This window comes from Hemiscyllium ocellatum, chromosome 14, assembly GCF_020745735.1.
Source record: "Hemiscyllium ocellatum isolate sHemOce1 chromosome 14, sHemOce1.pat.X.cur, whole genome shotgun sequence".
NCBI lineage: Eukaryota > Metazoa > Chordata > Chondrichthyes > Orectolobiformes > Hemiscylliidae > Hemiscyllium > Hemiscyllium ocellatum.
In genome coordinates, this window is record NC_083414.1 from 32,256,277 (window position 1) to 32,283,878 (window position 27,602).

The following is a 27,602-nucleotide window of genomic DNA, read 5'->3' on the forward strand; positions in this document are numbered from 1 at the left end:
CTCGGGATCTTATTCATACTTGACCAAAGGGATTCCTTGACATGGAGAAATTAATTATTCATTCGCAGTGTTGAGTCATTTAGCCCGCATTGATTTACTTATGTTGCATTTCCTTTCATTCACAAGCCTTTTAAGTCTTCATTTTTTTTCTCCCACACCAATGCAGTAATTCTGCATTGTAAGACTTAACTGAATTTGTGGCAGAGCAGATAAATGCTGTCTGTTCACTTGAAAGGATTTGCTGTAAAAGATGGTTTCAACATACCAGGGCACGAAGAATCCTATTAGCTTCTGTGATAATTCTGCTTTTGAGTATGTGTGCTTATTTTTGTCTTGAGAGTTACTCGATTCACTTTGTAGTCAACTCCACCCCGTCAGCTGAATAAGAACAGCTTCCGAGCAGCGGCGCACGAAATGAATTGGGACGTCTCCAGTGGGTGTTCACCAGCTCAAGTGTAAGGTCCGTGAGTCACTTTGTGCTCAACCCCCTGTCAGCCCTACAGCAAAGTGCTTCTCACTCAGCCTGCTATCAGTCCTGGAAGAGCCATTGTGTCACAGTTTTCAGTGCTCTTGCTGGCTTTCATCAGCACTTTCCATTAATGCCTGCTCCGGTGAACCAGCGCTGCATGACTTGATGTGGGATGAATGCTCGAGGTTACCAAGAAGATAAAGGGAGCCTGCAGGCAGCTTTACATCTATACTGTGAGCATTAATTGTGGGAAGATAGCTTACTCTGTAGAAATCAATAGACTCTTGTGGCCTGTAGCAGAGGGCACACTGGACCGGCAGTAGGTCACTGAATGGTGATGTACAGGGGACTGCATACTGCAGAGTTGTTAGGAAGTAAATGCAACTGCCTGCAGTAAAGGTAGAATCGGTCTCAATACCAAAGGATATAATACAGGCTGCAACATTCCGAACTCACTGAAGCTTTTCACTTGCTCGACTGGTTTATTTTTTGTTTATCTGGGATATCCCAGAATTGAAGATGAACTGACAATCTGTTTAGACCTGAGAGACAGCACGGTACTCCATTAGTAATCAGCTTTAGACTAATTGTGCAAGTCGTTCTGATCTGTGGGAGTACAAAAATGCAGACAGACATGCATATTTTGCAAGCTTACTGTAGCTTTTCGGTAATCGTGTGGACGTCTTTCAGTATTTCACAGGCACAAGCGAAAGAATCGCAGCAACAAATTCCCCTCAATGTGTAAGTCTTGGTATCTGTTCTTTTACATTGCATGTCAAGTCAGTTAATTGTCAGTTAAAAGGCTGCACGTAGGAAGAAATTTAAAGTTGGTTTAATACTGTGGTTGGCACGCTGCAGGATCTCTATGGTTCATAAAACATAACATCATGTTCTGCGTAATAGCCCGAAATTGGTAGTTTAGAGGGTCTGATATGTACACTAACATTTGGATCTGAAATATGCTTGGTTGGAAAGAAATGATAAAATGAATAGGACTTGCTTTCGACCTGCTGATATTTTCCAGCAATTTCTGTTTTTGTTACTTTCTTTGGGTTACAATCAGAAGTCACATTGTTTTCTCTCTCTTTCCAATGGTGACTGTATTACCAATGTTAATGTCTTTTTAGGGTAAAACTATGGGCTTCAGCCTTTGGAGGAGAAATCAAGTCTATTTCAGCCAAATATTCAGGCTCACAATTCCTGCAGAAGGTAACAGCTTTCTTTTTTCATTTTCTTTTTACTTTTAGAACCGTTGTTTGATTGTTTTAGAGCTCACATGTCACTTAACAACTGACTGCATTTTAAGTAACTTACCCACTTCAGAAAGCTATAATGTTTATCATTCTATTTTCACTGATGAGTGTTTAATTGAACGTTTTTGGCGGTGCTTTCGATTGCTGTCCGCTTGCCGAAGCTAAGATTTATGTCACGATTTTGACTGATCACAATTTAATTGACCATCCTTGGCTTAGTCACAGAGTGTAAGGCTAACTTTCATTATTTTGACTAGAAACTGTTTAATTAGACACTTGACTTTTTGAAGATATTTTAGTACGAAAAGCGAGCCATCTACATATACAGTGTGGATTTTATAGCGCGTACAGTGTGCTTACTTCAATTCCGCTGTCATTTCGCTCCAGCGCTGGGATGTATTACACCATTGCAGATAAGGGAAATGAGTATCTTATCTAGCTGTTCAGGTGCATAACTGGATCATATTTTAGTGCACTACTACAGGACTCTGAAAAAAAATGTTGCACAGTCCATTACATTACTATTGGAATGAAGAATACGAGTTAGCATTTGTGTCAAATGAATAACTTTACTACAAAATTTACAAAATAATCATGGGCCTATAATAATTGTAAATAGAAAATTAGTTACATGACTTTTAAACAATCAGCTGGCTAAAAACAGGGGTAAAATTGGAAATTTAAAATGTTAAAATTACAATATGGTTCCGTGAGATAATTAAAAAGAAATACAGATAGCCTCTTCTGCACAATATCAAAATACATGTTGTAATGATGCATTGTGGGAGTTTTCACAAGCGTGAAGGACCCATATGTTACACACATCAAAGTATGAGCAGGAGAAAACAATATTTTACATAAGTGGAAGAATACTTTAATAAACTGTTCTCATATTTCAATCAGTTACTGTATGAGATAACATGATGCTCTGTCTATTACATGGATGTCTTCTAAACAAAATTTGAAAGATGCGACAATGCGTTAACTAGTGACAAACAATAGTTAGGTTGGTGTACTTATCGGAACCATTAATTCCACGTGCTGAAAGTGTGACTTAAATTCAAAATACATGTAAAAGGTATTCAGTCCGATCTTCTCCGTGATTTAAGCTTACTATTATCAGCAGTTTCCAAATATTTTGGTCGGTTTCCTCTGTTTTACGCTCAACCTGAAAATAACGAACAATATCTTTTTCGTTTCTTGCTGGAGTGGTTCTGTGATATTTTATGATTTGCAAATTATGTGCCTGTAGTTATTATAAATGCAGAATTAAAAGTAGGAAGAACTTTTAAAATATATTGTGACTTGTACTACAACACATATCATTAAAAGGGAAAATTGAAGTATTTTGAGCATCTTATGTTTCCAGTAACTATGGTTGCCTTAATGTGACATTATTATATTAGAGAATGTCATCAAGGTGGTTCAGTATTGTCAAGAATTACTTAGTTGAAGTGCAAAATCAGTCAAATGCTCATCAAAAAGGTTCTCATTGAAATTATAAAACTTAGCCATATAGATATTGATCTAAAGCAGAATAGGTAGTTGTTTTTTAATGCAACATCTTTGCAAGTAAAGAAGAATAAAATGGTGGAAATCTGACAGACATTTATCATTCGAAAGGTTTCTCCAGACATGTAAATTTACCTTTCACATTGTCCATGGATGTAAAAGATCTCCTGTACATTTTACGCATTTTATGTATTATCATGGGCATCTCATTAATAATAGGCTTAGATTCAATTATTGAATTTTTTTCTTAATTTATAAACTGTTGATTTATGTATTAGTATAATGAATCTGAGTAATATACGAAAGTACTTATTAATGGTAAGTATGTTTTGTTTTAGATATTGTCTTGCCCTCATATGCATTTAGAGATTGCTACAAAACAAACATAGCTGATTTACAAGATTTTTCCAGTTGTCAAGTAGATTTCACAGCATAAAAAAAATTGTCAGCCTCCACATAAGGCCCATGCTTATGCTGCAAGTACTTAATAAAATCATTCCTGCTAATACATCTTTGACAACATTTAAATATAAACATTTACTATATAAACAATAAATTTCAGCAGAAGATATTGTGATTATTTTTCAAATAATGCTGAGAATACTTAAAAGTGAAGCAATCATCTGTTGTCATTTTACAAGTTAGCCCTTCCTCTTATTGAAAACGCAATACGGTAAAATAATGATGATCGAGCTTTTAAGCAATGCACAGGATGAGTATCACAATTTTTGCAATCAGATATAAATTGTTTATTCAGAAACAGCTGTTTTGCTTTCATTGTTTAAATTTCCTCAACCAATTTTTCTTTCCGTTTTTGAATAGTTTATACATACATGTAATAATACTGGCATCAATCAGCATAATTATATGAGTTATAATAAGAATATAAGTATGAACCTGGGAAAAGGAAAAAAAATGTTTATTCTAATGGACAGTATAGTCTATAAATATGTTTGAATTGGAATATACATCAAGACAAGTATATTAATTGAACATTTGAATTGTTAGCATATATAGTCAGTGAATAATATTACATTGAAATACATATAAGGCAAGGAATCAATGAAAATCCCTCTTTAAATAAAATATCTTTTACTCATTATATAATTGAAACCATGGGTTAGATAATGCCAGAATATACCAATATGTGGGCTACATTTATGAAAATTGATAAATTGTTGAGAAAAGCATTTAGTTGAATACATTGCCTTGATTTTCCTCTTAGCATCGAAAGAATACTTTTTGTCATTCATGTAAGTAACAACTACACAAAGACCTTTGCAAGGTTGGCTGTGATGATTTCCATGAATCCGGTGTGTTTTCCATTGTAACTTCCTCTATATTAGATCTAAAACACTTCCTGATGAAGGGTTTTTACCCGAAACGTCGATTTTACTGCTGCCTGAACTGCTGTGCTTTTCCAGCACCACTCTACTCCAGAATCTAGTTTCCAGCATCTGCAGTCATTGTTTTTACCTAAAACACCTACAATGGTGAGACTGTTTAATAATTGTGAGACTCTTTAAACTATCAGATTGAACCTAGAGTTCAAATCAGGAACTATAAAGCAGAAAATATAAATTAGATTTAAATGACATAAGATAATGAAATAAAGATCAGAAGAAACCAAATGAATTTAAAAATAAAGAAACCAAATGAATTTAAAAATAAAGAAACCAAATGAATTTAAAAATAAAGATTGCATTTATCACTTTTCCTGCACGTTTCTTTTAAAGAAAATGTACACATTTCTACTGAAGGAATGAGATTCCACAACTTAAAAAAGGGCCAAAAATGGCTAACTATTTATGTGTAACTATCACATAAATTAATCAATTAAAAACCCACTCTTAAATACACCAGTGTTAGTTTTCTCAGTAGAACTAAGGAGTAGCTAAAGAAGGAGGAGGGCTTTTTAGAAATGAAAAGGAGGATTTATACCTGGAGGTACAGACACCTGACATGTTAAATGAATACTTTGCACCTGTCTTTATGGAAGAAGATAGATTTAAGATAGATGTCAGAGGCAGGTTCTTTATGCAGAGAGTGGTAAGAGCGTGGAATGCCCTACCTGCTAATGTAGTCAACTCAGCCCCATTAGAGAGATTTAAACAATCCTCAGATAAGCACATGGATGATGATAGGATAGTGGAGGGGGACGAGCTGAGAATAGTTCACAGATCAGCGCAACATCGAAGGCCAAAGGGCCTGTTCTGCGCTGTATTGTTCTATGTTGCTCAGGCCATGGTGACAGAGGAGAAACCTCTGTTATGAGACAGTTTCAAAAGTAATAAGGAAGAGGTTTGGATGGACTGTTGGTACTTAAAGTTGGCAAGGCATCATGACTGGATGAGATGCTTCCAAAGATTTTGAAGGAACTGAGGATAGAAATTGCAGGGCACTGGCCATAATTGTTAGTTTGCCTGGGCTCAAAGAAGTATTAGATTTCTGGAAAATTGCAAACATTGCGGCCTTGTTCAGAAAGAAATGTAGGGATAATTCTAGCAATTACACACCAGTCAGTTTAATTTTGGTTAGGGGAACCTTTTAGTGATCAATTATTTGGGTATGGAAAAAGCTGCATTGATTACAAAGAGTCGGCATGGTTTTCTAAAGGTAAAATCATATTTAACTAACTTGCTGGAATTTTATATAGAGATAACAGAAAGGCTTGACAAGGATAATGCTATGATGTGATTTGTATATATTTCCAGAAGGTGCCGCACAAGAGACTTGTGAAGAAAGTTATAGGTCAGGGTATAAAAGATACTGTAGCAACATGGATACAATATTGGCTGAGTGATAGAAAACATAGAATAATGGTCAATGCATATTTTTTGGGCTAGAAGAAGTTTGTAGTGGAATTTTTCGATGGTCGGTCTGGAACCCTTTCTTGATATATATTAATGATCTAAATCTTGATGTGCAGGGGATATTTTCAAAATTTATAGATAACAGGTAACTTGGAAGAGTTGTAAATAGTGAGAATGGTGAGATGGTGTAGAACTTGAAAGAGACATTGACAAGTTGGTGCAGTGATCAGATCGGTGGCAGATGAGTTTCAGTACAGAGAAATGTGAGGTGATACACTTTGGTTGGAAGAACATTAAGAGGCAATACAAAATAGAATTCTAAAAGAGATTTATGAAGCATTTTCAAAATCACATGTTGGCTGGATAGAATAGAGAGGGAGTAGCTGTGATCCATTTATACAGGGAACAAGACTGAGAGGCATAGATTTAAAGTGATGTGCATGGTGATATGAGGAAAAACTTTTTCACACAGCAAGTAGTTAGGGTATCGAATGCAAAGCCTGAAAATGTGATGAATGCAGTTTAAGTTAAGGCATTCAAGAGAACCTTTGGTGATTATTTGGATAGAAATAGTATTCAAGGAGAAAAATAAGAGATTGGCACGAGGTAACGATGCTCATTTGAAGAGCTGGTGCAGGCACAAGGGGTCAAATGGCTTCCTTCTGTGAATGAATGAATGAGAAACTGCAAAGCATTCATATCATTACAGTGATGCAGTGCTGACATTAGCAGCAAGGATTTTAACACATCTCTTTGAGATGTAGGACATATCCAGTGGAAACTTCTGGATTTTTATGCTTGTCTATATATGTTTGAATCCCGGAAATTGCAAATATTGCTTATGAAGTCAGCGTTGGAGCAATGGATGGAAGCATTAGTGTTGAGCTTGGCTTGTGTGCCCTTTCTGTTCTCCTCAAAGGTCAAAATTGCTTGATGATAGATTTTCCTTTTGGGTCTGTTCAAAGTTATTATTCTGTGTATGTTGGGATTGAGCGAACGAGCAATAAATTTGGATTTTGGATATGGATACTGGAAATCTGAAACAAAGACAGAATGTTGGAGAAACTCAGCAGTTCTGGCAGCATCTGTGGAGAGAAAAACAGGGTTAACATTTTGAGTCCAGTATGACTGTTCTTCAGATCGGTCAGTTGGATTAGTTTGGAATTGAACCCTTTTAAGATATAACTTTTGACACTTTACTATGATAATTTGTTATCTTGCTTCAGTAAAAACAATGACTGCAGATGCTGGAAACCAGATTCTGGATTAGTGGTGCTGGAAGAGCACAGCAGTTCAGGCAGCGTCCAAAGTGCAGCGAAATCGATGTTTCAGGCAAAAGCCCTTCATCAGGAATAAAGGCAGTGAGCCTGAAGTGTGGAGAGATAAGTTAGAGGAGGGTGGGGGTGGGGAGAAAGTAGCATAGAGTAGTTGCAGTGGGAGAAAGACTCCCTGAGATTCTTATAGAGAGAGGAGGAATACTTCTTCAAGGCAGGCATCCTTGCAAGAGGATTTGCAGTAGGGTTAAAATCAACAAGGTAAAAACAATGACTGCAGATGCTGGAAACCAGATTCTGGATTAATGGTGCTGGAAGAGCACAGCAGTTCAGGCAGCATCCAAAGTGCAGTGAAATCGATGTTTCGGGCAAAAACCCTTCATCAGGAATAAAGGCAGTGAGCCTGAAGCATGGAGAGACAATCTACAGGAGGGTCTTGCTTAGTCAATTTCCATAGCCTGGCAGGAAATAAAAAAAAATTCGGCAGCAGTGTTTTTATCTTAAGGTGCATGTTCTCTGAAAATCTTGTGTCTTACGAAAGAGATAATTCTACAGTGTATTAATTATAAAATTACTTCTAAATGATGCCTGGTCTCTGAAGATTAGATAATTCTCAAATTCTAACATTTCCTGAAATGCTTTTGGGACCTTTGCATTGTGAGGCTTTCCCATCATCTTGCAGATATTTTCTTAATTCTCCTGTTCAGGGATGTTGTTACACACCTCTGGAACAGGTGGGACTTGAACCTGGGCCTTCTGGCACACAGTTAGGAACATCACCACTGCACCACAGATATTCTTCCCACCATCTTTAAAATAGATGTCAGAATGACATTATCCAATATTTTGAGTTTTAAAAAAGTTTGCTAAATAAAAAATAACAATTAAACTTTTCCAGTAAAATTGTGACAAATTTGTCATTTTTTAAAGTTTGTAATTATTATTTTACAGACAAAAATCAGTAGTTTTTTCAACAGCAGCATTTCTACTCAAATGGAGGTGAGTTTTGGAAAAATAATCATTGTCCTAAACTTTTCTCCACTTCTATCTGGAAATTATGTACCTACGATTAATGCTATGGATTCTGATAGGGAGACCTGCAATTTGTGCACTTCTTTATCTTTTGTTCCTGACATTGTTTCTGGGAATTCCTTTCTTGAATTCATTCATGGAATACGCACTTCTCTCATAGTCCAGCATTTATTACAGTGACAACTTGCTGGATTAGCGTGTTGGAAATCAAATCTGCTTTTCCTGGAATCATCATAAAAATTAAAGATTTTATGAAGGTACGCAAAATTACAGTTTATCTGTCTTTTAGACCCAAGTTGACAGAAAGCGCAGACCAGGTTTCTTCACATAATAAAAATGACGTTTTATTACAAATAAATAGATTTTGGCTACAGATAAACAGTTATGAAATAGCAATATCTAACATTTCTAGTTAAACCTCTAGTCCCCTTACAAACTACCCCCCTGAACACACATATGAAGAAAAAGGGTACTTCAGTGGAGGAGGGACTGGGAATGTAGTTAATGGTTTCTGTCCACAGGGTTTGCTGAGATATGTCTTGTGTTGATCAGAATACTATTTCTCTATATTTTGTCACTGGATTCTTTCACTTATTTTTAGAAGGAACAAGGTGAGGGGTTCACATTTATGAGGGCCTTTGTCTTATCAACTAAAAGCCACTGGCTATTTTCAGTCTTTTTAGATTAGATTCCCTACTGTGTGGAAACAGGCCCATCGGCCCAAAAGCCCACACCTACGGTCCGAAGAGTAGCCTACCCAGACCCACTCCCCTATATTCACCCCTGACTCATGCACCTAACACTACGGGCAATTTAGCATGGCCAGTTCACCTAACCTGCACATCTTTGGACTGTGGGAGGAAACCGGAGGAAACCCATGGGGAGAATGTGCAAACTCTACACAGACAGTTGCCCGAGGCAGGAATTGAACTCAGGTCCCTGGTGCTGTGAGGCAGCAGTGCTAACCACTGAGCCACTGTGCTGCCCCAAATGTAGTCTTCACTTACACTTTACTCCAGAAAAAAGAGACATCTCCTGCCTTTGAGGAATCCTTCCAAATATTCACCATACCCACAAGCTGTTCAATTGTCTGGGAGCCAGTCACATAGTTCTTGGAGGTATAAACAATGACTGCAGATGCTGAAAACCAGATTCTGGATTAGTGGTGCTGGAAGAGCACAGCAGTTCAGGCAGCATCCGAGAACATAGTTCTTGGAGGCAGAATGCTTTTGTCATTGATAATTAGTCAATAATCCACAGACCAATCACCTATTTGTTACCAGCCAATATTCCATTATGCACTCGCCTTGACTGTAGCTCATTTACAAACCAGTCTTTTACAACTGGTTGACCAACTAATGGTATAAATGACGTGTAAAACAATTATTAGGTTACTTACTTTTAAAGAGTGCATCAATCCTTAAACAATCCATGGTTTTTAAACAGTTCTTGTCCAGTCTCAGTCCACAATCAAAACACAGTAAAGTAAAAAGATACAGTGAGTTCATTGCTCTACCTAATTGCCTTTGAGTAGATTGTGGTAAGCTAACTTGAACTGCTGCAGTCCATTTTGTGAAATCATTAGTGGACATTTTTATGGAAAGTTATTGATGAAGCACTTGAAGATATTTGGGCTCAGGATGCTCCCCTGAATAACAGTTGACTGTCATTTCACTAGGGCTCAAATTCACTTGGTCAAATGCAGCCTCAATGCCAAGGGCACATACTGCTGCTAACTCTCTGGAGTGCAGTTCTTTTGTCCACGTTTCTATCAGGGCTGTAATGAAGTCATGAGCTGAATGGCCGAAACAGAACTCAAAGTGATCACCAGTGAGCAGGTTATTCCTTAGCAACTGCTGCTTGATAGCACTTATGTGAAGTTTATTGATAATCAAGAGTAGATTGATGGGGCGATATTGTTCATTTTCTGAGATCCTGTATGTAGTCATTCCCATGTATGAACTTCGCGAAAACCCTAAAGCAAGAGTGAAAGAAACTCTGAAATTTGTAGGGCAGTGAATTACTGACAGGTAACTTGTGTTTACCGTAGACCAATACTTGATAAACTGTGGGAATACTTCTGTAAGTAATTAATGTTCATATGGGAATTTAAACAGTTGCAACAGAAACTTATTTCAGTGTAACACATTCTTAAAATAATAGGACACATGAACCAATGGATAGATACAAAATAAAATTGTATAACTTAGATGACGCAAATTTATTTAAGTACGGAAGTATAGACCCCTAGGACAGAACATTTGTTGGGGTTAGGTGTATTTCCAAATGCTAATGAATTTTTAAAGGAATAGTAAAATAATGGCTAGGAAGTGTGCTCACCATCTAATTCAGGCCAATGGCTGGACTCCCGTGTTGGAGGACTGTTAGAAAGCAATTCGACAGTGGTAATTCCAATTTCAGATGTGAGAGCGGCTGATGCATGCAGGAGAGTGTGAGGAATCTCATTGTGGCAGTGCTCTTTGAAGGTTTTGTTAAAATGTGAGAGCAAAATTGGTCGCAGCTGCAAAGTACAAGGGATTCTATCATGGAATCATGGTCACAGAGGGATGGGAATGTGGGCACTTGTCCCTGGTTTACTATCCAGAGGCTATCTCTGTTCCTAGCATGTATTTTGGCTTTAATGGGGTGCTCAATGGCTGACTGATATTTCCAGTCATTTTCTACACTGGACTCTTAATCTGCTTGTGGATAGTTTGCCCTCACCACTCCCTGCCTATCAACCATCCACTTGAGAGGTGAGAACTTGCTGGCAAACCGGCATATGGTCAATGTTAGGAAATTGCAGGCTGACTGCTTCCCTCCTTACCTCCATGATGATGGTCTTTACACTAGATTCTTATGCAGATGTCATTACTTAAGATGCACAGTTATTCATCCTTCGTCTTAAATATGTATTACTGCCTATATGTGACAAATTATAAACTATATCTGTGACTTGCTCTAAAAGAGAGGACAAATAAAAACGCAAAGTTTAAGAAGAAGCATTGCAAAAAAAATTAGATATTATATTTGGAAATTAATTACAGCAGGCTGTCTATGAAGATTGCAATATTATTCTTCTGCTGACTTCCAGCATGAATGAAAATTTTCACAATGTAAAAAACATGTATAACATTGCAGAGGTGTTCCTGCGTGTATTCAGTGCAGTGAAATGGTAAATTAATGTAGAAAGAATGTATTCATAATTTTGTGATAACTAATATTTTTCTTGTACAGTTATGTAAATAATTTCACTGTAACTGCACGGTAATATTTATCTTTCATTAAGACAAAGTTACAGATTATGAGCTAGATAAATTAATACTAAATTCCATATTACCCCAAACCCACCCTTCAGGGTTCAGACTGAGATTTCCTGGCTTTTGAATGGCTTGTTGTCGATCATGGTTTGTTGGATTAAAAAGCCAAATGTCTTTAGTCAGTGTGCTTTATGTATAGTTGGGACTAATATCTGTAATAAATAATTTCTGTTTGGTTTATTAATTTTGGTTTATTGATTTACCTTTTACTATGAAAGATTAAACAGGCTCATGGATGGAATCTTGCAGTGACAAAGGTGCTCTTCACTACTGAGTGGCTAGAGAGCTGGTTAGAGACCTGCATTGCCTCCTTCGGTGTAGATCCACTGAACCATCAGCCAAACAGACTGTGTAGAGATCAGCCTTGAACCTTTCCTCAGAATCAGGAGTCAGGCTGGAGATTTTGCCCACTCAGAGCTGCTGACTGATCAGAGGCTACTGGCTCTTTTGCTCACCATATGGATGTGGTGGCTTTCTGAAAGGAGGAGACTTACCAGAGCAAACCAGGTCACAAGTAAATAATGGCACGAGGGATGAGGGCTGCAAGACAGGGGTCCAAAGGAGGTGCAGGGCATGCTGTTGACTGTCAAGAGGCTTTCACTTTCCCATGCTGTATCCTCTATTAGAAAGTGAATGGCTTTTGCAAATGGATGTCCCGTACTCCATTGGGAGAAAACAAGCAGCTTGCAGGTGACAGATCTGCCTGCAGCTGGGTTAATGCTAGTGGTTGGGGGTGGCCCCTAAGTGATCATTAAGTGGCCAGCTGAGGCCCCCAGTTGGCAATGTAACAGGAATATTGACTTGGGTCTTCACACAGGTAAAAACAATGTCTGCAGATGCTGGAAACCAGATTTTGGATTAGTGGTGCTGGAAGAGCACAGCAGTTCAGGCAGCATCCGAGGAGCAGTAAAATCGACGTTTCGGGCAAAAACCCTTCATCAGGAATAAAGGCAGAGCTTGAAGCGTGGAGAGATAAGCTAGAGGAGGGTGGGGGTGGGGAGAAAGTAGCATACAGTACAATAGGTGAGTGGGGAGGAGATGAAGGTGATAGGCCAGGGAGGAGGGTGGAGTGGATAGGTGGAAAAGAAGATAGGCAGGTAGGACAAGTCATGGGGACAGTGCTGAGCTGGAAGTTTGGAATTAGGGTGAGGTGGGGGAAGGGGAAATGAGGAAACTGTTGAAGTCCACATTGATGCCCTGGGGTTGAAGTGTTCCGAGGCGGAAGATGAGGCATTCTTTCTCCAGGCGACTGGTGGTGAGGGAGCAGCGGTGAAGAAGGCCCAGGACCTCCATGTCCTTGGCAGAGTGGGAGGGGGAGTTGAAATGTTGGGCCACAGGGCGGTGTGGTTGAGATGTTCCCTAAAGCGCTCTGCTAGGAGGCATCCAGTCTCCCCAATGTAGAGGAGACCGCATGGGGAGCAACGGATGCAATAACTGATATTAGTGGATGTGCAGGTAAAACTTTGATGGATGTGGAAGGCTCCTTTAGGGCCTTGGATAGAGGTGAGAGTGGAGGTGTGGGCGCAGGTTTTGCAGTTCCTGCGGTGGCAGGGGAAGGTGTCAGGATGGGAGGGTGGGTTGTAGGGGGGAGTGGACCTGACCAGGTAGTCACGGAGGGAACGGTCTTTGCGGAAGGCGGAAAGGGGAGGGAAATATATCCCTGGTAGTGGGGTCTTTTTGGAGGTGGCAAAATGTTGGCGGATGATTTGTTTTATGCAAAGGTTTGTAGGGTAGAAGGTGAGCACCAGGAGCATTCTGTCCTTGTTACGGTTGGAGGGGTGGGGTCTGAGGGCGGAGGTATGGGATGTGGATGAGATGTGTTGGAAGGCATCTTTAACCACGTGGGAAGGGAAATTGCGGTCTCTAAAGAAGGAGGCCATCTGGTGTGTTCTGTGGTCGAACTGGTCCTCCTGGGAGCAGATACGGCAGAGACGGAAGAATTGGGAATACGGGATGGCATTTTTGCAAGAGGTAGGGTGGGAAGAGGTGTAAACGAGATAGCTGTGGGAGTCGGTGGGTTTGTTAAAAATGTCAGTGTCAAGTCAGTCGTCATTAATGGAGATGGAGAGATCTGGGAAGTGGAGGGAGGTGTCAGAGATGGTCCAGGTAAATTTGAGGTCAGGGTGGAATGTGTTGGTGAAGTTGATGAATTGCTCAACCTCCTCACGGGAGCACGAGGTGGCGCCAATGCAGTCATCAATGTAGCGGAGGAAGAGGTGGGGAGTGGTGCCGGTGTAATTACGGAAGATCGACTGTTCTACGTAGCCAACAAAGAGACAGGCATAGCTGGGGCCCATGCATGTGCCCATGGCTACCCCTTTGGTCTGGAGGAAGTGGGAGGATTCGAAGGAGAAGTTGTTAAGGGTGAGGACCAGTTCGGTCAAAACAAATGAGAGTGTCGGTGGAAGGGTACTGTTGGGGACGTCTGGAGAGGAATAAATGGAGGGCTTGGAGGCCCTGGTCATGGCGGATGGAGGTGTAGAGGGATTGGATATCCATGGTGAAGATGAGGCGTTGGGGGCCGGGGAAACGGAAGTCTTGGAGGAGGTGGAGGGCGTGGGTGGTGTCTCAAATGTATGTGGGGAGCTCCTGGACTAGGGGGGATAGGACAGTGTCAAGGTAGGTAGAGATGAGTTCAGTGGGGCAGGAGCATGCTGAGACAATGGGTCGGCCAGGGTGGTCAGGCTGGTGGATCTTGGGAAGGAGGTAGAACCGGGCAGTGCGGGGTTCCCGGACTATGAGGTTGGAAACTGTGGGTGGGAGATCTCCTGAGGTGATGAGGTTCTGTATGGTCTGGGAGATGATGGTTTGGTGATAGGGGGTAAGGTCACTTCCGCCCCTCACATCATCGCTAATGTCACATGCTCAGTGACTTCCGCCACCCCTACTGCAGTGTCTGCCACCACTTCCGCCCCCACCGCCACTCACCTGCATTCTGCTGACACGCCCCCCCACAGATCCCACTGTCACCATTCCTGGCCCCCAGAACCCTGAGGGGAGCACCACCCGTGCTCATGACTCCACCCCCATTCCCCCCATTGTCACACCCACTCCAGTTACTGGCTCTGCCCCCACTCCCAGCTCCACACCCACACCAGATCCCAGATCCCAGATCCCAGCCCTGCCGAGTTTTCACATCCCTCCAAACCTTCCCCGCACTAAGGATGAACGATCAGTCCTCAGCAAGGGACTCACCTTCATCCCCCTCCGTCCACGCATCAATGAATTTAATACACACCGTGATGTCTAACATTCTTCCGTCGCCTCCACCTCTGAGCTTACTTTCACAATCAGGATTACCGCCCACCTTCCAAGGACCCCTTCGCCCATCTTCAACACACTGCATCCACCTGGACACCCCACACTGGCCTATTACCCGCCCTTGACCTCTTCATTTCCAACTGCTGCTGGGACATTAACCGCCTCAACCTGTCAACCACTCCAACTCTCACCCTCACAACGCACATTCCTCCAATCCCTCTGCTCCAATCCCAACCTCACCATCAAGCCAGCAGATAAAGGGGGTGCAGTGGTAGTCTGGCGCACTGACCTCTACACCCGCTGAAGCCAAACGCCAACTCGAGGACACCTCTTCCTACCGCCCCCTTCACACCACAGTCTTAATTGGGACAGAGGTAGGAAGATGGTGGGATCGTCTGACTGGTGTCTCCATTTTAAAATCTGCAAACAGAAAATTCCACTTTATTTGTTGATGTAAATATATGATGGAATTACAGTATAAGATAAATGGCAGATTTTCTGAAGGGAATGTGATGCTTATCAGTGCACAAGTACACAAATACACTAAAATTATGAAATAATTTACGTAGTATGATATTCTTGACTTGTCTTTACTCAACTTGATGTCCACATGGTTTGGTTTCCAACGATGCTTTGTGAATTTGGTCTACGATCTGTGGGCGTGATTCTTTACTATAAGAATTAATTATATTTTTATGCATCAAGATATGCAATATGAGTGCAATATACATTTAAATCAATTATGTGGAAATTTAATTTCAACAATTCTTTTCAATGTTCCGTCTAATATTTAAGTGAAAATGAAATCAACTACTTGACAGATTGCAGCAGAACTTTTTCACATTACTTTATAACTTAAGAAGAGAAAAAAGGCATGTCTTGAATGCTAATATTAAATAAACACCCTCTGGGAGAGAAACATTAACAATGATATGGCAATTAAGATAGTAGAAATGAGAGTAGCAAGGATATGCAAATTGCATTATACTTGCAATGATGGAAAGAAAATATATTGCAGGGATAAATTGCCAAGAGTGAAGTCAATCGGGGTGGAATCTTGTTGAAATCTCGGCTGTGTTGCCTACCAGCCGATTGCCACTTTTGAAAAAGGCTTGCACAGGCAAATCAAGCAGAATTCATAGGGTTAGAGCTCTTGCCTACTGGGAGTGACTGGCCAATCACAAGTCAGCAGCTCTTGTGCTTAGCAGCACTATAGCATAAGCCATGGCTGCTGCAGGACAAACAACCTCCAGTCTCAGGAACATGGAGAAACCCAGGCCATGAGTAGATAATGTGAACAGGTGGGATTGTGGAGTGGAGATTGGGGGCAAGGAGTGTTAGTTACAACAGCAGTGTCTTCCCCCATTCTAGTGCCCAGTCCAGTAATCAAGCACTTCAAAAAAGAAGCTAACTAGCTCATTGAAAATGAAAACTAGGAGGACTTTGGAATTGTGTAAATTGGCTAGAAGTATGGAATGATTGGTATGTACCATAATAATTATTATATCTCTTATGAATTAAATTGTATGCTGCATCAATATATACTATAAACTAATTAAATATAAGTATATGTAGTTAAACTGCAGTCCTCAAATGCCTACTTATTGATAGCACGCATAATATAGACTATAGAATAGATTCCCTGCTGTGACAAAGCAGACCATTCAGCCTATCGAATCCACACTGATCATCTGAAGACTCAGCCCATCTCTCTAACCCTGCATTTTCTGTGGCTAACCCACCGAGCCTACACATCCGTGGACACATGGGCAATTCAGTTTAGCCAATTCACCTAATCTGTACATCTTTGGTCTGTGGGAGGAAACTGAAGCACCCGGAGGAAGCCCACACAGACACAGAGAGAGATTGTGCGAACTCCACACAGACAGTCACCCAAAGGTAGAATTGAACCTAGGTCCCTGGCACTGTGAGGTAGCTGTGCTAACCACTGAATCACTGTGCCACCTGTGCTGCCCCTGGACAGAGCAAGGAGAAACCTGTGATCAGCTGATGTACCAAAGAATATCGCTGACCTAAACTGCATTGGAAGTGTCACCACTTCCATTCAAACCATGTACAAGCAGTAATTTGCATTTATATTGTGCTTTTCACATGCAGAAAGACACCTCAGAATACTGTACAATAGGGAGGTAAGATAAAGGAGGATATTACTGAATTAGTGTGAAATGAGGCCCTGAGCAGTTTTGAAAAGGGATAAGTATTTTGCATGGACATCCATTGAAAGTTTTGGAAGGCAGGAATGATGAATGTGTGAAGTTCAATTTGAGTCAGTATATATGTTATGCCATTTTGGGTGAGTTGAAATTTATGAAATGTTGTGTTGGGGTAATGTCAGAGTACATTTGGATAAACGCAGGCTCTTGACCAAAAACAACTTGTATTTAAATAGCACCTCTGCTGTAATAAAGCATCGCAAAGTGCTTCAAATGCATGTTATAAAGCAAGTTTTGACTAAGAAAACACAGGAGATATTTGGAACAAAGTAATGAAATATTCAGCACAGAGCTAGCTTTCAAAAGTGTCTTAAAGTAATAGGGAGAGGTAGAGAGGGAAATATGGAGGGGGGGGGGAAATTCTAGTGTTTGAAGGCAAAGAGGCAGAAATCTTGGCTGCCAGTGGTGGCAAGATTAAATATGGGGGTGTTTGAGAGGCCAGAATTAGAGGAGAACTGATATCATGGAGAATTGTTGGGGCTAGGGGAGATTATACAGTTAGAGAAAATTTGAAAGCAAACATGCAAATTTTAAAATTATGGCATTACTTCACTGGGAACCACTGTTGATGAGTGAAGAAAGAGAGTATGGAGAAATTGAATTTGTGAGTTAGGAGCAAGAAACAAATTTTTGATTGACCCTAAGTTTACAGAAAGAAGAACTTGAAGGCTAGCTGGGACTGCATTGTAAAAGTCCAATTTGAATGTAGCAAAGGCACGGTCAATTGTTGCAGTAGTAGATAAGCTGAGTCAGGTTGGATTTGGGCAATGTTCTAAAGTTTTAATGAGCAGACAGTTGTTTTTTTTCTGGAGGATACACATCTTACTAGGTTTGCATTCTAATTAATGTTACAAAACAAGCAGCAGGTTAATGTATATTGGAAGAAATTTGAGACAAATTGACAACCACAGGTATTCTCTGTCACCTTCCACATGGATAATGTTGTAGAACAGTTACTTGTACTGCTATCTGCAATACCAGTGGTATCTGTTGTGGGGTTCTTAGGCTACCCAGAGGTGCATGAAGGTTGTTTTTCATTTATGGTTTTCAATTGCTATGGTTGCTTTTTACGGGTACCAGTTCACTTGTATAACAAAATTATGTGTCCTTAATTGTAGAGATCAGTAGACATCATCAGGAGATGCCCTTCAGCAGTGGAATACATGGAACAGTGCAGAAGCAGCTGATTTATGCTGATATCAGCAGATATTCAGTGTCATCACACAACTGATACAAGTGAAAGTTGATGCTGATTCTGAAAGTAGTGAACCCATAGTGACTCCAGCAAAAGAAGATAACTTCCCCTGCAAGCCATACATCTCTGTACTTTGCATTCATCCACCCGAGGGCACGTTTGGTCATAGTATATACATGGATTGCCAATACAAAGTTCATGACACACAACAGCAATTACATCAGAAAACACATTAGACACATACACAACAAGCATTAAAATGCAATAAAATGAAATTACTATTAATATTCATGCAATTTGCCTGTCTTTCACTGTGGCGAGCTTCATTGGTGGCATACAGCAGATGGTTCACTGTCCCTGCAGGTCTTCATGGATCAGCTGAGCCTAAAACTCGTCATTCATTATCTACTAATCAATACTAGGTAGCTGATTTTGAATGATACACCTGCTGCCTCTGATAATACTTACTACAAGCCATGTGTACCCTATGCCATTTGTGTTTCAAATCTTCCTTCTAATCAACCCATGCCACGACAGGGAATCAGTCTATCTTTCAGCACAAAAATGACAATACAGAAGTCTTGCAACATTTAGCATGAAATTATATGATTTTGTCTGGAGACAAATGTATCCTGAAACAACAACTGGCAATATTATTTTAAACTTAATATTTAGTATAGAAGTTACATAATTGGTTAATAACTTATGTTTGAACAGCCCAAATTAAATTAGATATGTGTTCTGGTGAAACAAACTTTTGAGTTTTCCCATTTGTTAAAAAAAATCCTTAATTTCCAATTTCCATTTATTTTTCTTGCCTTAAATCTTTCCTGCCTCTTCACTTGAGGCACTGAATAATTTCCAAAGGAAAATGAGTGAAACAATCGACAACTGTCAGTGCAGTTGTGTAACTGGCCACTTGGAGGTGCATAAGAGCTGCTTAAAGTTGACCACTGACATTCTTTCAACAGAAGCATTTCAGCTCTGCTTGTTGCCTCCCCAAAAGTGCCAGAAAAAGACTGAAACTTTGTTGATTTATGAAGATTTTACATGAAAGAAAATTCCTACAGCAATTTTTTGTAATACATGAGAACATTCAGCACACAGACTTTGTAATTGTGATTTAATCACATATTTTCAAGAATATGATTCTTTATTGTGATAAAAATATGGATAAATACTCAGCATCTTAATTGCTATTATTTATATTGATATATCCTGAATAATGAAAAAATTAGCATTGAGTACAAGTGGATATCATCAGAAGGAGTAATTTCTACTGCTTATTGTCTAATTACTTTCAGATAGAGTACAAAACTTGTTTTTTAAATAATTTTTACAGTTGAGGGATGATTTGAGTATAACTTGTGCGAACAGTATAATTTGTTCTGTAATAATGACATTGGCGCTAGTACTATTGATACAATAGTGAGACAGGTTTGCACGACACTGTTTTAGGAATAAAAATTTATAATTATATATACAGTTTACTAGTTTATCACTGCCTTGTTTTCAATGGATGAAAGCTACTTCTAACGATTATTTTCAGTGTATTGTTTCATCTCTATAAAGTGTTTAAAATTTATAGGTGAAAAATATTATGATGTGTTCATTCTTAGATGTTTTAGAAATTCTGAACTCAAAGTTATGATATTCAGCCCTCTGTTTTTGAGATGATTTTATTCTGTAGTTGGCTGATAATAATGAGTACCACTCTTTCTTAAAATTGAGAAATATATGAGAGAAGCTTCAATAAATTATAAATGGTTAGGGGCACTGATGAAACCAAAGCCACTTGATGAGAGATAGTCTAATCTGCAAACATTTTAAATTTACTTCTACTGTTCAATATTTAAAGGTGGCAGGTGTAAGATTTTATACAATAGATATCCAACAAAAAAAATATTGGAAGCATGTCTGGAATGCAGTCCAAATACTGGCAGGTCAATATTTCTCAAACACTTCCAGTGTTATAACCAAAATATTAATTACAGTTTTCTTTTTATAGATACCATGTGACATTCAGTCTATTTCCAGCTTTCCTGTTTATGTTTTAAGTGCCTAAGCTAATATTTTAAAAGATAACTAATTTGAGCATTTAATCCAAGCTATCGTCAATGTAGTGTATCTCACTGATTCAGATACACAGTTCTGGATCTGAAAACAGATATAGTTTCTGCAGCAATATTGTCCTTGTAACTTTAGTGGGAATCTGCTGGAAATGCTATAAACCAGTCTAGGTGTAAGATCAAAGTTTTGTACCTAAACTTTAGGATGGTGTTGTGGGGGCGGAGCTGCTGCCCCCACAATGCCACCCTAAAATTTAGATAGTCATCAACTCATGTGGAGGTTTAAAGGTATTGGTGTTTGCTGGAGCATTGGAATTGAGGACTCTGAACATCAGAGTTTTCGTTTTCTATGTCTTCTTCTAGCCTAGTGTTTGATCAGGTTGGACCACTGTTACAGAAGGCTAAAGTGAGGACTGCAGATACTGGAGATTAGAGTTGAGAGTTCGAGATGCTGCCTGATCTGCTGTGCTTTTCCAGCACCACACTCTCCAGCGTTACAGAAGCTCCACCCATGTCTGTGGGATCAACTGGGTTTCAACCCTGAAAATCTAGACATAATTTTTTTTTAATCTACAAAGGAAGTTGGAGATTTCGCCATTTTCACTGTTGTTCAGTTTGCAAGTAGAAATATGGTAGTCACTGTTATGAGGTCAGCCAGGTGGACCTCATAGAATATGATTTCCCTGATTGGGGGTGTTAATCTGGTCCAGTCAATGAGTCCTGACTGACAGATATAAACAAGAGTGTTTTCCCCCTCCAACTCTATTTTGATTTAGTCCCTGCCATCCCCTTCACTGTTTGATGACACAGCATTGCCCTTTGATATGAAGGGCACTGCTTGTCCCTGGCCACCCGGGTGTTTTCCTATCTTCCTGGTGGTGGAAATTGAATAAAAATTTGTGCATTTTGTGTCTCTCACTGCGTCTCGCACTTGCACACCACCATGGGTGCTGGGGAAAAATAAGCACGACCGCAGTTAGGCGGTAGTGCGGGGGTAAAGAGAAAAAAAATACAGAGGGTTGATCACACAGCATTGCCCTTTGAAAAAAAGAAAAAAAAAACATGTGTTCACACATGGGTTAAAAAAAAGAAAAGAAAAAAAGACAAACAAGAGTGTCAGACATCCTGGTCACTTTGACAGCTGGCTCTGAAGCAGCTGGATCAGTGTAAAGGACTCTCCACATGTAAATAAAGTGTGGTGATGGGAAAACAGCTTCTGTGGAGTTAATTTTAAACATAACCTTGTATTTTAAGATTGATCTTCTCACTCATTGGTAAGGTGATAAGCCATATGTGAACTGAGCCTGTCGAAGGCATTCAAACCTGAAAGCCTGCTCAAATCTTTCAAATGTTAGCAGGATCCATGCAGTCAGGGACACTTAAAAAACTAAGTTGCATAGCTCCATGATTTCAAAACCATTTAGGTACAATAGAAAATTTGGATTTTATAATTCTCACAGTTGAGAGATTACTTGAGTGTAATCTGTGCTAACAGGACATCTTGTGTAATGACGCAATTGATGATAGCATCAGCATTACAACAGTAAGACAATTTTATATAGAACCGTTTTAGGAATAAGGAAGTCAGTAAGAAATGTGTTTTACTTTACTGGAAAACTAATTCTGATTGCCAAACAAGTAATGTATTTTCTAATGACCAGTTATATTGTGATACATAAGTAATTCAAACACAATGGCAGTATTGGCAGGTAGAAAATGCCAGTCTTGCAGCTGTCGTGCTTATTGAGCACAATGTTATTGATTAATTTAGGAGGTTCAAGGTGAATCAGGTTCAGCAAAGTACATTTTCTAAACCAACTTAGCTGGAGTTACGGATGATTTCAGGGAATTAATTTGCACTCAAAATACTTGTAGTTTTGCTTAAAAAATGCTGTATCCTGAAGGAATGTCTGTTTTTCTCCAACAGTTAGAACATTATGTATTTAAAGAGTGATTAATTTTCAAGCAAAATTGCAACCAAAGTATGTCAAAAATAGCTGTTGACATATTTATTACCTTCAGGACTTTTAACAGCTGAGTGTTGAATATTTTGAGCAAACAATTAATTGAGAGTTTTGTTAATAGAAATGCAGTATGGCACAGCACATATAACATTTTCATCCTCATCACCTGGCTGAATTCCTCTGAATAGATGTGTCTGTCTGTTGTAGAACTGTCATGATTTATATTCCATTTGGGATAAAACTTGGATGAGGTTTACAACAAGCAAACAGTCTGTTCTGCCAGTTAATTTTCTGGTTGAGATGGAAATTTACCCAGGTTTCTTTTCACATTTGGCACCAGAATCCAACTGAATTTTATGGAGTGAAATGTCTTCAATCTGCTAACATCAATTAATTAATTTGTTGGAACTTATGCCGTCTCATTCCAATGTGTGGTGGCCATGAATCCACAGGAGATACCAGTCTTAATTCTGCTGAAACTGACAGGAAGTAACATAAGGATAAGCTTATGCTTCTTGCAGAGTAAAAAGAAAATACCAAATTTGTCCTAAAGCTGTTCTAAGGTTTGGAACAAGGCATCTTTCGAGAAGGACAGATAAAAAGTTTAATTTCATTTGTAAGCTGCATTCTATTCATTCTAACAGTAAAAATATCCTTGATCCCCATTTTGAGGGTGAGGCTGTTTTACTTTAGTCCGACTCATATTCTTTGCCTCATTTAGAAGAGGTTGTTTTTGATTTTTGGTGCCCAACGTGGAAAATAATTCATTTTGCTAGTATTGGCAACCAGTGCTTTGAAAATTAGAAATTTTGACTTTCCCACCATTAAAGTTAAAAATTCTTTTTCAACTCCTATGCAATTAGAATTTTATAATTCATTTGATTTATTATTTAGCAAGTAAATTGATTTCTCTTCAAAAACCACTGAAGAGTATAACGTATTAGTTCAGAAAAAATGCACGTATATTTAGTTTATAACCCCAAAATTATGGCCACTTCTGTAATGGATATTCTATTAATGCACACTATCCCACCAAACTTCATCAATCATCAACAATTTTCTCATTAGTTTTTTTTTCTGTAATAAATCTAATGTTACTTGATTTCCTTCACACAACACCAGGTTATAGTCCAACAGGTTTAATTGGAAGCACACTAGCTTTCGGAGCGACGACCTGATGAAGGAGCGTCGCTCCGAAAGCTAGTGTGCTTCCAATTAAACCTGTTGGACTATAATCTGGTGTTGTGTAATTTTTAACTTTGTACACCCCAGTCCAACACTGGCATCTCCAAATCTTGATTTCCTTCAGTAGACACGAGCTGTGTGTATGAAAACATGCCTTCCTGCCTCTATCTTTATATTTCTAGCACTAATTATTACTTTAATGCTTAGATGTCACAAGTTAATTAACAATCAAAATCATTTTTGACTCGTCATCTTTGTGTTAGCCGGTCTTTGATTCAAAAATGATATCTACTCAGGACTGCAATTTCCTGTTGAGCATTCATATGAATGAGTAGACTGATTCTTAACCTGTATATCTTGGGACACATGGGAAAAGGACACCCATGAGGTTGTAGGACATGGAGTGCTGGATTTTCTTTTTTTTTTACCTTTTCCTGCTGTTGCTGTACCATTTTAATAAGACATTGTGATTCAAGGTGAGTAGCACTGTGATAGACAAGTTGTTGCCATACTGAACTATTAGCAGTCATTAATGTCAATGATACTGCACTTCAAGAAGAGTTTCAGAACTTTTTTGAAACATTTGTTTGGTTGTTCTTGAAACATGAGCGTTTTGAGTATTGTGAAAATAGGATCCGAGCGATGGAGATAGTTTTCAGCCATCTGGACGTAACATCTCTTTACTAACCTTTCCTATATTAACCTAAATAAAGATTATCTGGTTATCATCATGTGACTATTGTGGGAGATTGCTGTACACAAATTAGCTCCTGCATTTCTATTACAGCTGTAACTATATTTCAATAACACATTGGGACATCATGAGCTGGTAATAAAAACACTATATAAATGCAAATCTTTCCTTCATTTCTTTCTTACATTTTTGAGATATGCCTAACATACGACATTTAATTCCTTTGTGATAACAGCCTCTGTAATAATTTTTCCAATGTAAGGAACATTCACTCTTAATTCGGTTCAGGTGTGGAAGTACTTGAAATAGGAACAGAAGAGATCTGGCGCTATGTGACCTGCCTCGTGTCCTTCACTTGATCCACTCCTCCTTCCAATTATATCAGTTCGGAGAATTCTCATTGGCAATTCCCAAGGGTGTCACTCGAGATGTACGATGAAGAAATGCATAAAGGAAAATAAAGACCTGCACAGCTAAAAGAAGAAAACAAAATAGGAGGTGGATTTATAATTATGCAATCAATTCACTTATCATACCTACTAAATGACCTAGACCTCACAGCTGATCCTTTAAAACATCCACTATATATATCAATGCGAACAACACTGAACACATAAACATGCAGAATAACATGCAGGGCATTCAAGGACTCTTTCCACAAACATCAGTGAGCTCAGGCTATTTCACAGAGCCTCTCCTCCACTTTCTCTTCTCCCCTGGATGTTATTCCTAAGAGAAGGATCATTGGAATCTCTTCTGGGGTAGAAGTGATCTGTACAAGAAGGAGTGAAATGGAAAGGGACTAATATACTGGCAGGGAGATTTGCTAGAGCTGCTCAGGAGGGTTTAAACTAGTAGAGTGGGGTGGGGGGTGGTGGGAAGGGGGGTGTTGATGGGACCCAGAGAGATAGTGAGGAAAGAGATCAACCTGAGACTGGTACAGTTGAGAAAAGAAGCGACTCAAGCAGGCAGGGACAAAGCAGAAGACAAGATAGGACTAATAAATTGAACTGCATTTATTTCAATGACCTAACACGGAAGGCAGACAAACTCAGGGCATGGTTTGGAACATGGGACTGGAATATCATAGCAATTACAGAAACATGGCTCAGGGATGGACAGGACTGGCAGCTTAATGTTCCAGGATACAAATGCTACAGGAAGGATAGAAAGGGAAGCAAGAGAGGAGGGGGATTGGTGTTTTTGATAAGATATAGCATTACAGCTGTGCTGAGGGAGGATATTCCTGGAAATACATCCAGGGAAGTTATTTGGGTGGAACTGAGAAATAAGAAAGGAATGATCACCTTATTGGGATTGTATTATAGACTCCCAAATACATTGGAACCTCGATTATCCAAATACCAATTATCTGAATATCAGATTATCCGAAGGAGATCTCGAAGTCCCGATAGAAATATCACATCAAAGAAATGTTTCCAACACTAATTGTGTCTTTGTTTACAATGATTAAGCAGGCACCGTTCCAAGTGACTGATCTCCCACCCTCTCTCTCTCCCTACCCTTTCCCTGGAGTTTGACAGAGGGGTGTACCCTAATCTAAACCCCCCTTCCCCAAATAACCTGACCAACATTATCCTGCACAGGGCAAAGGTGGAACCTGTCAAAAAGTTGTGTGTGTGTGTGTGTGTGTGTGTGTGTGTGCGCGCGCGTCTGCGCGCGCGCTATTTGGAGACTTACCCCACAAAGGCAGTAGCAGCAGCAGTCTTGTTGGTGTCTAGTCTGGCTGCTCCGGAGAGGGGACGTGGGTGGACAGGGGGTGTACGTGGGGGCGGTATTGGATGGGGTTGGGGACGGGTGGGGGGTGGTGTTGGATGGAGTTGGGGGTGGGCAGTGAGCAGTGTTGGTCAGGGGGTGGTGTTGGGTGGGGTTGGGAGGCAGGCGGGGGGGTGGTGTTGGGTGGGGGCGATATTGGACAGGGTTTGGGGAGAGATGCTGGCGGGGAGCGGTATTGGGCAGGGGGTGGGCTGGGGGCGGTGGTCGACGTGGTTGGGGGTGGACGGGTGCGGTGTTGGACAGGGTTGGGGTTGGGCCGAGGGGTGGTGTTGGAAGGGGAGGGCGGGGGGCTCGTGTGTAGTATGCTGCTGCCTTGTTTCCTGAACGGCGAGCCCCAGAGGAAAGGCAATTAATCGATTAACTGAATAATCAATTATCTGAGCGAAATAGTGCCCGCCCATCTCGTTTGGATAATTGAGGTTCCTCTGTAGTCAGCGGGAAATTGAGAAACAAATTTTTAAGGAGATCTCAGTTATCTGTGAGAATCATTGGGTGGTTAAGGTAGGAGATTTTAGCTTTCCAAACATAGACTGGGACTGCCATAGTGTTAAGGGTTTAAATGGAGAGGAATTTGTTCAGTGTGTACAAGAAAATTTTCTTATATGTGGATGTACCTACTAGAGAAGGTACCTGGATGACCTACTCTTGGGAAATAGGGCAGGGCAGGGGACAGAGGTGTCAGTGGGGGATAACTTTGGGGCTAGCGACCATAATTCTAATTGTTTTAGAATAGTGATGGAAAAGGATAGACCAGATCTAAAAGTTGAAGTTCTAAATTGGAGGAAGGCCAATTTTGACAGTATTAGGCAAGAACTTTCAAAAGCTGATTGAGGACAGATGTTCGCAGGTAAAAGGATGGGAAAATGGGAAGCCTTCAGAAATGAAACAACATGAGTCCAAAGATAGTATATCCCTATTAGAGTGAAAGGAAAGGCTGGTAGGTGTAGGAAATGCTGGATGACTAAAGACATTGAGGCTTTGGTTAAGAAAAAGAAAGAAGCATATGTCAGGTATAGACAGGATAGATCGAGTGAATCCTTAGAAGAGTATAAAGGTAGTAGGAGTATACTTAAGAGGAAAAACAGGAGGGCAAAAAGGGGACATGAGATAGCTTTTGCAAATAGGGTTAAGGAGATTCCAAGGGTGTTTACCCTTTAAGGACAAAAGGGTAATTAGGGAGAGAATAGGGCCCTCAGAGGTCAGGTGGCCTTTTTGTGGAGCCGCAGGAGATAGGGAAGATAATAAACGAGTATTTTGCATCAGTGTTTACTGTGGAAAAGGACATGGAAGATATAGAATGTAGGGAAATAGTTGGTAACATCTTGCAAAATGTCCGTATTACAGAGGAGGAAGTGCTGGATGCCTTGGAATGCATAAAAGTGGATAAATCCCCAGGACCTGATCAGGTGTACCCCAGAACTCTGTGGGATTCTAGAGAAGTGATTGCTGGGCCTCTTACTGACATATTTGTATCGTCGATAGTCACAGGTGAGGTGCTGGAAGACTGGAGGTTGCCTAACGCTGTTCCAC

General features: G+C 39.9%; 1 protein-coding gene across 3 annotated transcripts in view; it reads left to right on the top strand.

The window, feature by feature from the left end:
* Positions 1-480: 480 nt before the first annotated feature.
* The window catches only part of cacna2d3a (calcium channel, voltage-dependent, alpha 2/delta subunit 3a), a 953,890-nt gene continuing 926,768 nt past the window's right edge, over positions 481-27,602 (top strand). For 2 of the 3 annotated variants that reach the window (XM_060835584.1, XM_060835582.1), the window contains exons 1-2: positions 481-1,210; positions 1,597-1,678. In XM_060835584.1, the coding sequence (XP_060691567.1) occupies positions 1,092-1,210; positions 1,597-1,678 (201 nt within the window). In that variant the 5' untranslated portion in view covers positions 481-1,091. The remainder of the gene's footprint in view (positions 1,211-1,596; positions 1,679-27,602) is intronic. The other variant, XM_060835583.1, reaches the window with a different exon arrangement.